The sequence below is a fragment of the Spermophilus citellus genome, assembly GCF_964194105.1.
Source record: "Spermophilus citellus genome assembly, chromosome: 3".
Classification (NCBI taxonomy): Eukaryota; Metazoa; Chordata; class Mammalia; order Rodentia; family Sciuridae; genus Spermophilus; species Spermophilus citellus.
Genome location: NC_138184.1, coordinates 88,134,992 through 88,149,654, shown reverse-complemented (window position 1 = coordinate 88,149,654; position 14,663 = coordinate 88,134,992). Strand labels below are relative to the sequence as shown.

The following is a 14,663-nucleotide window of genomic DNA, read 5'->3' as shown; positions in this document are numbered from 1 at the left end:
GGCTCAAGCGTTAGCGTGCTCGCCTGGCATGCGTGCGGCCCGGGTTCAATCCTCAGCACCATATACAAATAAAGATGTTGTGTCCACCGAAAACTAAACAATAAATATTAAAATTCTCTCTCTCTCTCTTTAAAAAAAAAAAAAAAGGCCACATATTGTATGACTCCATTTATATGAAGCATTCAGAATAAGCAAATCTAGAGACTAAGTAGATTACTTCTGGTGGAGGGTAGGAAGAGTGGTTGGGCAGAAATGAGGGAGGGTGATGGATAAAAAGTACAGGTACATCTTTTTGGGGTGATGAAATGATCTGGAGTTAGTGGCAATGGGTGCAAAACTTTAAAAGCCTCTAAATTGTATATACATTAAAAGGGTCAAGAGTATGGAACATGAATTTTATCTCAAAATTTTTAATTGAATGTCAAAGATAAGCAATAAAGTTTTTCTGACATGAAACGTTAGAAAGTTCTTTATTATTCATTCTTATTAAGCACCAGCTTAATACTGCATAAAACTTCAAGTTATCCTTCAACAACTCACCCCCAACCCCCAAATTCTTGATCAAGAGCTTTTCAAGTAGAGTCATGCTCTCTTCTTGCTTCTGTATAAAACTTTAAGAGATAAAGGCAAAGGGTCGAATACATCTTGCTGTGAAATGCTGCCCAAGGTGCTGGAGACTGGCTGCCCAGGCGCCCTTCATTGCCCAGGTCCTGAAAGACTCTTGTTCATGAACTGTCTCTTCACAAAGCAAGTCCACCACTAACAAGGCAAGACAAGACAGAATGGACACATGACAGTGCAATTTCAAGGTAAGTCAGAATTCAAATTAATTAAATAATAAAATTTAATATTGGTCCAGTATCTCTTACATTATAAATTCCTTAAAGGCACATGTAAACTTTTCTGGTCACTCAAAATATGATGAAGTATATCAATTTGATATCGTGGATTCTGCATCCAAGGATTCAACCAACCATGGATAGAAAATATTAGGGGAAAAAAACTATACCTATACTGAACACATTAGACTTTTTCCTTTGTCACTTTCCCTAAGCAACAGAGTATATCAGCTACTTATATAACATTTATATTTTATTAGGGATTATAAATAACCCAGAGATGATTTAAAGCATACTGGAGGAGTGCATAGATAATATGCAATTATGCTATTGTATACATAAGGGACCTGAACAGGCACAGATTGTGGTCCCTGAAGGTACTGAGAGGTGACTATATATCCAAGATATCAGACAAATCAAACCTGTTCTGTGGGTTTACAATGCCCCAATGTAAGAACACACAACTAAAACTTCCTTATTAGATGCAATTCATTGTTGTGATCCAGTCAACTATTATGTACCAAGTACATACTTCAGCAACACAAAAATTAAGTGTTCTTGCAATGGAAGACTTTAGTGTGTTCAGCAGAGGTAAAAGGTGATTTACCAATGAAACAGGCAAAAAATAGGGTCCTACCTTGCTGGGTTTATCATTCTGAGGGTCAAAAACTTTCTCACAAAGTCTCAGTCCAGTCTCTTGTCTTAGCTGCTGTAGGTAGGCTCGCATGATTTCTAAAAAAGAATTTAAAACTGGGCTGTAATTTGTGTGTGTGTGTGTGCTGCTGGGGATTGAATCCACAGCCATGTACATGCTAGGCAAATGCTCCACCACTAAGCTTCAGTCCCAGCCCTCAGAATTTAAAAAAGTATTTGAAAATATGCCCAAATGTATTGGCCACTGGTCTAGATATCAACTCTGGCAATATATTCTTTTCCTTCCCTTTTTTCTCCTTTCTCCCTCCCCCTTCCCTCCTTCCTTTCTTTCTGTTACCAGGGACTGAACCCAGAGATGGTTTACCACTGAACCACATCCCCAGCCCTTTTTTATATCTTATTTAGAGACAGGGTCTCACTGAGTTGCTTAGGGCCTCACCAAGTTACTGAGGCTGGCTTTGAACTCACAATCCTCCTGCCTCAGAGTCCCAAGATGCTGGGACTACAGGTGTGTGCCACCGCGCCCAGCAGCAATATATTTCTATATATTCAATATGAGATAAGAAAAATAAATGACAGTTCAAATGGCTTTGTAACTATATTAATTTTGGCTCAAAAGATTCTCTGTATGTCATATTTGTTAGCAAGAATTTTTTGTGAAAGTTACTTATAAGATAATGTACTTATGCTGAGTTCAGTGGCACATGCCTGTAACCCCACTACTTAGGAAGCTGAGGCAGAAGGATTGCAAGTCTGAGGACAGCCTAGGCAACTTAGCAAGACCCTGTATCAAAATAAAAAGGAGAAAAGGCTGGGGGTGTAGCTCAGTGATAAAGCACTGCTGGGTTCACTTTTAGTACTGTAAAAAATTAAGTGAAGAAATAAATAAAAGATGGGCTAGGAGCCAGGCTTGGTGGCACACGCCTGTAATCCCAGTAGCTTGGGAGGCTGAGGCAAGAGGATCAAAGCCAGCCTTAGTAAAAGTAAGGTTGTTAAGTAACTTAGTGAGACCCTGTCTCTAAATAAAACACAAAATAGGGCCAGGGATGTGGCTCAGTGGTTGAGTTCAATTGCCAGTATCTTATTTTTTTTTTTTATATTTATTTTTTTAGTTTTAGGTGGACACAATATCTTTATTTTATTTTATGGGTGTTGAGGATCGAACCCAGTGCCTCACACATACCAGGTAGGCATGCTACCACTTGAGCCACATCCCCAGCCGATTTTGCCAGAATCTTAAAAAAAAAAAAAAAGATGGCCTGGGGTTGTAGTTTAGTGGTACAGCACTTGCCTAGCACATGTGAGGCACTGGGTTCGATCCTCGACACCACATAAAAATAAATAAAATAAAGGTAGTGTGTCCATCTGCAAGTAAAATAAAAGATAATGTAAGTCCCAATGAGCCCACTCTTAATCTGTATACTGATAAAGGCAAGAGAAGGAGGAAGGAAGAATGTCAGAGAAAACCTTCACATAGATAGGACAGAGATCCTGTTCTTACCGTCTTCCTGTTTGTTCGCAGGTTTGGCATAAATTGCATTAAGTGGAAAACCAGGCTCTCCAGGAATGGGAAAATTAGTGATTCCCAGGGTATACATTTCTTTCTCACCTTGGCTTTTGGAATTGCACTAAAAACAATAACAAAATCACACACACATTTAAGAAGGAATAGGATAATAATGTCCAAACTATAATTTTTTTAGTTTAAGCAGCTAAGGGAGGGGCATAATGTTTTTTGTGTCTTTTGTAGTCTGGTAAATCCTGTGGGCCCCTTCTCAGAGAAATGTTTCAAATGAACAAAACAAAGTAACATAACTAACATAAGAGAAACCAATTATTATTATTATTATTAATTTGGTACCAAAGATGGAACCCAGAGGCATTTAACCACTGAATCACATCTCCAGCCCTTTTTATTTTTTGAGACAGAGTCTAAGTTGCTTAGTGCCTCACTAAACTGCTGAGGCTGGCCTTGAACTTGTGATCCTCCTGCCTCAGCCTCCCCAGCTGCTAGAATTACAGGCTTGTGCCACTATGCCAGCTTCAAGAGAAAACAATTATAATGAAACACAATAAAATATCTAAAAATCACTTTTTTTTTCTATATATTTTTGGTACCAGAGACTGAACTCAGGGGTACTCAACCACTGAGCCACATCCCCATCCCTATTTAGTGTTTCATTTAGAGACAGGTTCTTACTGGGTTGCTTAGCGCCTTGCCATTGCTGAGGCTGGCTTTGAACTCAAAATTCTCCCGTCTCAGCCTCCCCAGACGCTGGGATTATAGATGTGCGCCACTGTGCCTGGCTAAAATTACACATTTTTAAAAAGTGCACAAAACAGTAAGAACTAATAGCTAAGATGAGTGAGATAAACTTTGAAATATCTTCAACACCAATATAATATGAAAATATCATGATTTCTATAGAAGAAAAAGTCATAGGCATTGCTAATACTACTGTGGACAGCCTATGTTAATAACTAAAATAAATGCTAAATTTTAGTTATAGGAAAGAAAAATGAAATTTTTGCCACTTAACCTCACAGACCTTTGGATTCTATCCTTGGACTCCAGGGTCAAGAACTCCTGAGCCAAGCGAAATTCTTTGTCAAGATTTTTGTCTTTCATGTGCAAAGCCTTTTGAAATCACCACTATCTTTTTTTTTGGGGGGGGGTATGATAGTCAACCACATTATGAATTCGAAGAACTACATTCAGATTTTCCTCTTAAATAAATGCTCTAAGTCAGAGGAAATATGATTATCCAAGTTTAATTACCTTTTGGAGTTTCTTTAGACACTCAGAAATGTAGAGGGTGATATATATCAAGGTCCTATCAGCTTCATTCTATGGGGGGAAAACAAAATCTTCATTAAAACAACAAAAAAACCATAACAACCATGTATATACAGCCTTTGCCTTTTGATTATCTACTGAAAATCCCGACAATATAGTTACTATAGCATCAAAAAGTGTCATTTTCCAAATACATGCATGGTCTTTCAAGCTCCCTTGGGCAGGAGCCACTGGCTTCCATCCTGAGCTGTGGGGCTACCCTTGTTTTTCTCAGCTGCTACAGCTAGGTTCCGAGGAGCTGTGCCAACAGCCCCTCACTCTGCGTAGGAAGGAGGATTAACAAAGCTGCCTGGAAAACCTGAGGCACACCATATGGTTGGCTAATTGTTTAAAAGCCTTTCACTTGAGGATTTCTGCCGAGGACAGAAACACTCATTACTCAAAAGAAGGAAGCAATTATTTCACATCTGACATGTTCTTGAAGAACTCCAGAAGCCTAACATCTTGACCTAAATGAGAAGAAAATGTGAAGACAACAGCTATTGATCAAATGTGGCATGTACCGTAGGCCCAACTTCACAAAGATTTATTAAAACAACAACAAAACTAAAGCTATATATTTCCCTTTTTTTTAAGACCGTATATTTGATGATGAAATATGCGAAATGTGGCAGAATTACAATATTTATTCACACCTCGTAAAAATACAATACTTAGACGTGCATTAGATATTGAAAATACATCGTCAATATCACAGGATGTTCAGACAATTTGTATGTAGATCAAGAGCCCATAAAAGATTCCATATCCTGTTTGATTCCAAAAGTAAAAGTTTGGCAAGAGGTTAAAGTTACATATTTTAGGACACTACCAGGAAAATTCCTCACCATTTTTTGTAACTTGCTCAGGAACTGTCCCTGCCTCTGACTCTTGCCCCTGTATTGGGGATTAAACCCAGGGTCCCCTACCACTGAGCTACATCCTAGCCTTTTCTATTTCATTTTTGAGACAGGGTCTCTCCAAGTTCCCCAGGCTGGCCTCAAATCTGTAATCCTCCTGCCTCAGTCACCTGAGTGTCTGGGATTACCATGTACCATCAAGCCCAGCTATAAAATTTTTAAAAATTTCCCCTCTCCTTTTCTTCTACTCCTCTCTACCTTTTCCTTGACCATCCTCTTCATGGGAACTGAGAGCAGAAAAGGAGAGAAGAGGGGTCAGGAAAGCAGGCGAGGGTTATTCAAGTTTCTTTACTTCTCAATATCAAGTCTATGACACAAAAACCCAAGTTAAGCGTCCTTTATCAAAAATGTTTGGGCCCAGAAAAGCATTTCATATTCTGGAGTGTTTGGAATTTTGTAGTATTTGCAGACTTTACCAGTTGAGCATTCCTAATCTAAAAACCCCAAATCTGAAATGCTCAACCTGTATATAAAAAAATAATAGGCTGTGTCTAGTGGCACACGCTTGTAATCTCAAGTGACTAGGGAGGCCAGAAACTTAGTGAGGCCCTAAGCAACTTAATAAGACCCTGTCTCAAAATAAAAAAAAAAATTTTAAAATGGAGCTGGGGATGTAGCTCAATGGCAAAGCATCCCTGTGTTCAATCCCCAGTACCCAAAAAAAAAAAAAAAAAAAGCATTTAAGGCCTTTTGATTGTGGATGGGTCCTACACAAATATAGGGCTGGTACATAACAGATCCTTAATTAATGATGAATAAAAAAGATAAGTCCAGACCAGGGGTTGGCAAGTCTTTTCTGAAAAGGTCAGATAGTAAACATTTTTTGCATTTTGGCCTATGCAGATTTTGTCATAACTACTCAACTGCTATTATAATAGGAAAATAACCACAGACTATATGCATACAAATGTACGCTGCTGTGTCCAATTAAATTTTATTTACCAAAAGAAGTTTTGTGTCACATTTGGCCCTAAGGTTATGGTTTGCAAACACCTGATACACACTTTGGGGAAAAAAATGAACTAATATTTATACAGAGTCTACCATTAGGTACTATTCTGTAATTTTAAAATCACAATCTCATTTTATTTTATTTAGTCCTCACAGCAACCCTAACTGCAAGGTAGATATTATCCACATCAAAAAAGTAAGTTAAACTACAAGCACTATAATTTACCTTAATTTCATAGTTCTTGAAGAAGACATTGGCCTTGAAGTAATAGATGGCTTCATCCACAATATCTGTATCTTTTGCTAATCAGGAAGGGAGGAAGGTAGAGAATATCAGCAGCCAAGTGCAAACCATAACACCTATAAAAAGCTATAAAGAAACCCCCACCAAACTTAAGTCCCAAGTGTCCTGAAGTTGAACAAAATAAAATGAGGTTACTGAAATTGTCTTAAAAAACTTGTTCTAGAAAAACAAGTACGTAACTTTTTTGGGGGTCATTTTTGTAAAACTTATGTACACTCATTAGAAAAAGAATTCAATTAAGGGGCTGGGACTGTGGCTCAGCGGTAGACCACTTGCCTAACAAATGTGGGGCCCTGGGTTCAATCCTCAATACCACATATAAATAATGATGTCCAATTACAATTAAACAAGTATTTAAAAAATAATTCAATTAATACAAAAATATATATATTTTTTTAAATTTTTTTTTAAAAGAGAGAGTGAGAGAGAGAGGAGAGAGGGAGAGGGAGAGAGAGAGAGAGAGAGAGAGAGAGAGAGAGAGAGAATTTTTAATGTTTATTTTTTAGTTCTCGGCGGACACAACATCTTTGTTGGTATGTGGTGCTGAGGATCGAACCCGGGCCGCACGCATGCCAGGCGAGCGCGCTACCGCTTGAGCCACATCTCCAGCCCCCCAAAATATATTTTTAATTATCACCCCAAATCCCTGCTACATAGAAACAACTACTATTAACATAGAGTGAACATCATTCAAAGCCTCTCTCAATGCATTTATAGAAAAAGACTGTATAGGTTAACTTTAACAAAGTGTTTTTTTTAAAAAAATAAAAGGTATTCAATATAATTTTTACATAGTGTAGTTTCAGAGGAAAAAACACTCAATTATTTCAAATTTGTTGGGATTCAGACATATATCTTTCTTTTTATAAAAACTACGAATTGGGGCTGGGGATGTGGCTCAAGCGGTAGCGCGCTCGCCTGGCATGCGTGCGGCCCGGGTTCGATCCTCAGCACCACATATAAACAAAGATGTTGTGTCCACCGAAAACTAAAAAATAAATATTAAAAAAAAATTCTCTCTCTCAAAAAAAAAAAAAAAAAATAAAATAAAATAAAAAAATAAAAATATGCATGCCTGTAATCCCAACTTCTCAGGAAGCTAAGGCAGAAGGATCACAATTGTGTTCAAGGCCCACCCTCAGCAATTTAGGGATACCCAGTCCCAAATTAAGAAATAAAATTTGGGCTGGGGATGTGGCTCAAGCGGTAGCGCGCTCGCCTGGCATGCGTGCGGCCTGGGTTCGATCCTCAGCACCACATACCAACAAAGATGTTGTGTCCGCCGAGAACTAAAAAATAAATATTAAAAATTCTCTCTCTCTCTCTCTCCTCTCTCACTCTCTCTTTAAAAAAAAAAAAAAAAAAAGAAATAAAATTTAAAAAGGTCTGGGGATGTAGCTCAGTGGTAAAGCCCCTGGGTTTAATCCCCAGGAAGGAAAAAAAAAAAAAAACCCAAAACCCCAAAATGATGACTTAAATGTACTTGGGGGCTAGGAGTTTTCAGTGGTAGAGGTCTTGCCTGGCATGCACAAGGCCCTGGGTTCAATCACTAGCCCTGGGGCGGAGAAAAAGCTGTTGGACAAGGCTACAGACTGAAAAAAGACAGAAATACTGCTGTGACAGAGACAGATGTCATTACACAATTTCTCTGGCAGTTTTGGTTCTCCATTTTTTTTTTTTTTATTTTAAAAAGGTCAAAATACCAGGGTCTTGGTATCTGGAAGCTGGTTTCATTAATGCCAAGACACTTATTTATACTTCTTGTCCATGATTGTTATCCCTCACAAACAGAAATGCAAAGTAATCTCAAAGCTTTAATTCTCTGCAGTTCAGCTGTCTTTATCCCCGTTTATTCCTCTGTTGAAGAATTTCAATGGAATTCTAACTCTAGACTTATATTCCCTGCAATCTATTTTCTTAGGAAAAGGAATTTTCCTCAGAGAATGCAATCAGCTAGTTCTTCTAAACACAATGATAGGAGGTGGTGGAAGTGAAAATGATTCAGAATCTAGAAGAGTGCTTGGCATATAAAAGGCACTCCAAAGCTATCTGCTGAATATAAAGGAATCTGTGTGTATGTGGGATGCTAGGGATTGAATCCAGGGCCTTGCTAAATACATGCTCTAACACTGGGATAGGACCCCAGCCTCACAATTAATTAATGTTAAATTACTTAGCTCACAACACAGGCTTTCACTCTAATTTAGTATTAATCTAGTCCTTTTAGGAAGAGAAACAGGGTCACCCCTCAATTTATCTGGTTTCTTAGGGTCTCAATCTCCCTTGAGGGCCCAAGAATTGCAAAGGTGGTAGATTTATTCCGTCCTTGTTCTACTGTACCTTCTGATATACTATATGGTATTTGTAACCATGTAGAAAGTGTTCTTCTCAAGACATCTGGGCCAACATTGATTCTTATGCTTTCTTTGCAGTGTAATTTTTTTTATATTATTAGTCTTCTTCTTGTGTCTTTTTCCATCTGTTCTTTTTTTTCTCAGAATCAAATAAAAACCATGGTGACTCACCAAATTTATTAAGTTTACTTAGCTTTCAACTGGTGTTGAAAACAGAATTAAATTAAGAGGCGGTCAAGTCAAATAGTCTGGCAGAAGAATGGAGATGGGATCAGTACAAAACTTGTAGTTATAACTATGGTCTTGGAAACCATGAGTGGAACTCAATCCAGACCCTTGCTGGGTGTAGGGAAACCATGTCTAACATAATTCAAATTATAGTGTTGGCAGAACATCTCAGAATGTGTCAGAAGAATCTGTGTCTGAAAACAGAATAAGGCTTTTTTTTTTTTAATTTTTTTTTTTAATTGTAGATGAGCACAATACCTTTATTTATTTATTTGTGTGTGCTAAGGATTGAATCCAGTGCCTCACATGTGCTAGTCAAGTGCTCCACACTGAGCTATAACCCCCAGCCCCAGAATGAGGCTTTCTGAACAGCAGAAATGTTTCAAAAAGCAGAGTGATGTGGGATGGGGAATGTAGTTCAGGGAGTGAGTTTATGCTTAGCATTCACAAAGCACTGGGTTCAATTCCCAGTACCCCAAAACAAATTAAAAAACCAAACAGCTACCAAAGAAAGAAAATTAAAAAAAAAAAAAAAAAAGCAAGAGTAGACACAATGAGGGCTTGTGGCTCAGTGGAAAAGCATTTGCCTTGCAAGTGTGAGGTACTGGGTTCCATCCTAGAACAACATAAAAACAAATACAGACACTAAGTCCACACACAACTAAAAACAATATTAAAACAAACAAAAAAGAGTAGATACAATGGGCTGTGGCTCAGTGGTAAAGCGCTCGCCTGGCACGCATGAGGCACTGGGATCAATCTTCAGCACCACATAAAAATAAAATAAAGATATTGTGTCCGCATACAACTAAAAAAATACACTTAAAAAAAATAAAAGAGAGTAGGGGCTGGGGCTGTGGCTCAGTGGTTGAGCACTTGCCTAGAATGTGTGAGGTGCTAGGTGCAGTCCTCAGCACCACATAAAAATAAATAAAGATATTGTGTCCAACTACAACTAAAATAAATAACTAAATAAAAAAGAGTAGACACAGTAATGTTATGGAGCATATTTAAGATTTTAGAGTAGCAGGCTGGGGATGTGGCTCAAGCGGTAGGGCGCTCTCCTGGCATGCGTGCGGCCCAGGTTCGATCCTCAGCACCGAAAACTAAAAAATAAATATTAAAAAAAAAAAAAAAGATTTTAGAGTAGCAAGCAGATCAGGGGAGGGAGGAGAAGAAGAAGGAAAGGGAATGTATTGGAGAATGTGATTGATCACTTATGTGCATGTACAAATATGGCATAATGAATTTCACTACTATGTATAATTACAATGCACCAATTGAAAAAAAAGTAAAAAACAGATATAAGAATGAGGTAGTGTTAAAAATGAAGATCCCGAAGAATGAACAAAGGAAAAATATTTAGATAGGGAAGAGGTTAAAATACTTTTTGTTGTTTGTTTTTCCCACTGTGATGACAGAGAAAGGATGGGGACATGGCATTTAACACAGATAGCAGCATTAGATTAGTTTAAAAGGCTGATAGTGAGCCAGGTGCAGTGGCACACGGCTGTAATCCCAGAGGCTTGAAAGGCTGAGGCAGGAGGATAGTGAGTTCAAAGCCAGCCTCAGCAATAGTGAGGCACTTAGCAATTCAGAGACCCCGTCTCTAAATAAAATACAAAATAGGGTTGGGGATGTGGCTCAGTGGTTGAGTGTTCTTGAATTCAATCCCCAGTTACCCCCACCTCCTTCCCCAAATAAAAAGACTGACAGTGATTGCAGAAACAGTTTCCAAAATTAAGCACATTTTCTCTCAACAAAATATTCCAGAGAAATTAGAATAACATAGTTTCCTATTAAATGCAACATATAACCTCAGTCTTGAAAAATACAACACCCACTAAGCAAACAGAAGGAAGAGAACAATCTGAGGTAGGACTAGGTTCTGAATTTCCCAGATTTAATGTCAGAAGTTTAGGCATTTCATAGCAAAATTTGAAAATAATGGTTTAGACTTACTCTCTCTAGGGGCAGGTCCTTTGAACTGACTTCTGATAGGCAACAGGGCCATGTTTCCAATGAGTTTGGTGTCGGGGTCCATGAGGGAAGAGTGGTAAGCCTGTAGTGGCAAGCAAGGTAAGAAAACAGAAACAGAATGATAGCAAATGTCACTGGGGTGACAAATACATTCTTCCAAAGGAAAAGAAGAAGGGATGGCAGCAGCAAAGTGCTGGAGCTGGCTCTTACTGAAAACCAATTGTTAAATTCTGAGGAATTATGCAAGTAGTTATTAAACACAGTCAAAAATTAAATTTGTAAATTTATAATTAATTATATTTTAAAAACAAACACAATAAGTATTCAACCACTTCCCAATTTTAAAAAATTACATTTTACTATTGTCTATGTTCTCAGGGTTTTTTAGGCCTTTTCTATCTTTGTAGTAGAAATACTGTATGATAGGATGCTACTGGGTATGTCTTCCAATTTTGTATTCAGTGACATCACAGTGATAACTGCTGGAAATATTTTCATTAGAGAAAGAGGCAAATAGAATATATCAGGGTACCCACCCTCCAGTTAAACCAGGACCCAAGTACTACCTTTTCAGTTTTGCTACTTCCTGGCTTTATGATTTCAACAAAAAACATCACTTTTCTTCCCTTAGCCTGTTTCCAAATTTGTAAAATGTGTATGATGAGTGATATGCACCACCTTTAGTGGGAGGTGTGAGTTAAAGGAGAGGGAAAAAGAGTACCTGTGAGAGCAATTTTAATGCTGACTCCTACTTTTGCTTTTTAAAGAAGTCTGGCTTTTTAGAAGACAACATACCCATTCATAGATTCATTAATTCACCTAATGATTACCAAGCATCTTATATGTGCAAGGGACAGTGATACAGTTGATATAAGACCAGTGTGGTACTCGTTCTTAAAGAACTTTCAGGCTAATGGAGAAAGCAGATGCAAAATAAATAACACAGAGAAATCCAGGATGCTTTATGCATAACTGGAATGAGCCCAGAGCTTTACAGTTCTGGCTTAAAATCTTGCTTTACCACTCTTGTGAAAGTTATTTAATTTCTGTGGACCTCAGTCTCCTCTTCTGCAAAATAAACAATAATGGTATCTACTTCATAAGGTCACTTTGAGATTTATTATTTAAAAATTTGTATTGGTGCATTATAATTACACATAATAGAAGGGAGTCATTATGACATATTCATACAGGCACATAACATAATTTAGCCTATTTCATTCCCCAGTATTTCCTCTTTCCCCTTCTCTCCTCCCTTCCCCTTAACTTTGAGTCTGGCTTATTTTGCTTAATATAATGCTCTCAAGTTCCATCCATTTTCCTGCAAATTATATAACTTTTGTCCTTATTTTTAAAAAAATATTTATTTTTAGTTGTAGTTGGTCACAATACCTTTATTTTATTCATTTATTTTTATGTGGTGCTGAGGATGGAATCCAGTACCTTGCACGTGCTAGGTAAGTGCTCTACCACTGAGCCACAACCCCAGCCCCAACTTTGTTCTTCTTTATGACTAAATAAAACTCCATCGTGTTTAATTAAGAATTAAATAGAAACCCAATTACTATATATAACCACTAAATAATAATAATAATAATAATAATAATAATAATAAAGCAAACAGAATACTTTATGAAGTGTGTAGCTCTGGTCTGGGAGTCAAATGATAATTATGGAATTTGTGAAATACATAGCTGTAAGTATGGCCTGCTCCTTTTCATCACAGGTATGCTTTACATAAAGCAGGCCCTGTCGTCCCATTCACCAGTAACTGTCTTGTTATCCACCTATTTTTTCCACTGCATCTGTCACTATCTGAAACTCCGCTATTTGTTTACATTTTTTTAAATTGTCTGTCTCCCTATTAGACTGTCAACTCCTTAAAAGTGGAGATTTGTTGGCCTCACTCGCTGCTGTAGAAGTGTTCAGCCTGCAGCAGATGCTCAGTAATGTTTGTTGAATGTAATACATGTCAATGAATCACCTTTTTCCTAATCTGCAAAACTGAAACCACAATGACTACAAATCCCTCAGACCCGCAGGACAACCGGGCCATCATCAATTTTCACTCCTATCCCCATGCACACGAAAAAAGAAACACCTGGAAACCCAAGACGACCCCGAGGCGAAGGATTTCTCAACCCAGCTGGATCGGAGGTGGCCGCCACGCGGAGGCGATAGGTCAGTCCGGGAAGTGGGGTCTGACAGAAGACAAGCAGCAGGAGGGACCCGCCCCCTAAGGCGGAGGGAGGAGGAACTGGCGCTGGCAGGAAAAAGAAGCTGGACTCTGGGCTTGAAAAATGAAGAATAGGGGCTGGGGACATAGCTCAGTTGCTTGCCTAATATGCATAAGGCCCTGGGTTCAATCTCCAGCACCACCACCAAAAAAAAAAAAAAAAAAAAAAAAAAAAAGAAGAATAAAAAGCGTAGTCTTTTTATTCGCGGCCGCAGTGAGTCTTCCGGTCCCAGCTGGCCTCAGGGGGAGCAGAGGGGCGAGGGAAGGGACCGGGACTGGAGAGAAGGGGCCGGGAAGGGCTCTGGCGTCCTCCTCCCTCGCCCGGCCGCCGGGCCACACTGCCGCGCCCCACGCCCCCCCACGCCGACACCCCCCGGCCTCCCCAACACTAAAGAGACTGGTCCCGTTCCTCGCCTCTCCCCTTCTCAGGCCCCCGCTTTTCTCAGCACGCGCACGACTTCCCGCCGCTTTCCCCAACACCCACTGTGTTCCCACAACTCGGGCTCGAACCCTTACCGGCATCTTGGCGGCGCTGGGGTTTGGACTCAGAGGAGCAAGATCCAGTTAAAGCACGGCGCTTCCGGTCTGGGGACCAGGGCGGAGTAGGCGGAAGTGAGCCGAAAGGGGAGGGCAAGAGGAGGACGCGACGTTTCCGGCCTTGCCCTCTCGCCGCCGACTGCTGCGGCTGCACGGATCAGAAGGTGCGTCAGGGGGCGTCTGAGCTCTGGGCAGGGGCTCTGAGTACCGCGCATGTGTAAAGCGCGTGCGGACCAGGGAGGTGTTTGAGGCTTAAGGTATCCCAGTGACTAATCACCTTTGTTTTTCCTTAAAACTCACCTTTTCAGTGAAAATTAATTCCCTATTCACACCTTTAAATTCAACCCCACTCCAACCCCCTGCTTTAAGTGAGAAAACCTTTTCCCCTCAGTTTTATGATTCTGCTTTTCCTTTTGATGTCGTCTGTTGCCCCACCCTTGTGAATGTTAAAAAGGCAGGGCTCTTGTCTGCTTTGTTCTCTGGTATCCCCCGCGCCGGTGACAGTCACTGTACATTGTAAGCATCGGTGAATATTTGTTGAGTGAATGAACTCCACCGACTGCCTTCAAAAAAGGGAAGTTGGGGAGGGAAAGAGGAAGAGCTTGGCGACTGAAATGAAGCAAACTAAATTATATCAGAACAAACCCCCACTATTGTGTGTTAAGTATAATGCACTAATAAAAACTTTTTTTTTTTTTTTTTGGTACCAAGGATTGAACCCAGGAGCGCTTAATCCCTGAGCCACATCCCCATCCCGTTTTCATATTTTATTTAGAGACAGATAAGTTGCTTAGGGCCTCGCTAGATTGCTGAGGCTGGCTTTG

At 39.4% G+C, this 14,663-nt stretch overlaps 1 protein-coding gene across 1 annotated transcript; it reads right to left on the bottom strand.

Annotated features, from left to right (window-relative positions):
• Positions 1–451: 451 nt before the first annotated feature.
• ARPC3 (actin related protein 2/3 complex subunit 3) lies at positions 452–13,957 on the bottom strand. The gene is made up of 7 exons (XM_081285888.1): positions 13,819–13,957; positions 11,049–11,148; positions 6,427–6,503; positions 4,273–4,341; positions 2,995–3,121; positions 1,477–1,571; positions 452–759 (listed from the first exon to the last, which is right to left on the bottom strand). The coding sequence occupies exons 1-7, from the start codon at positions 13,822–13,824 to the stop codon at positions 697–699; spliced, it is 537 nt and encodes a 178-aa protein (XP_081142014.1). The 5' UTR covers positions 13,825–13,957; the 3' UTR covers positions 452–696.
• Positions 13,958–14,663: the final 706 nt, after the last annotated feature.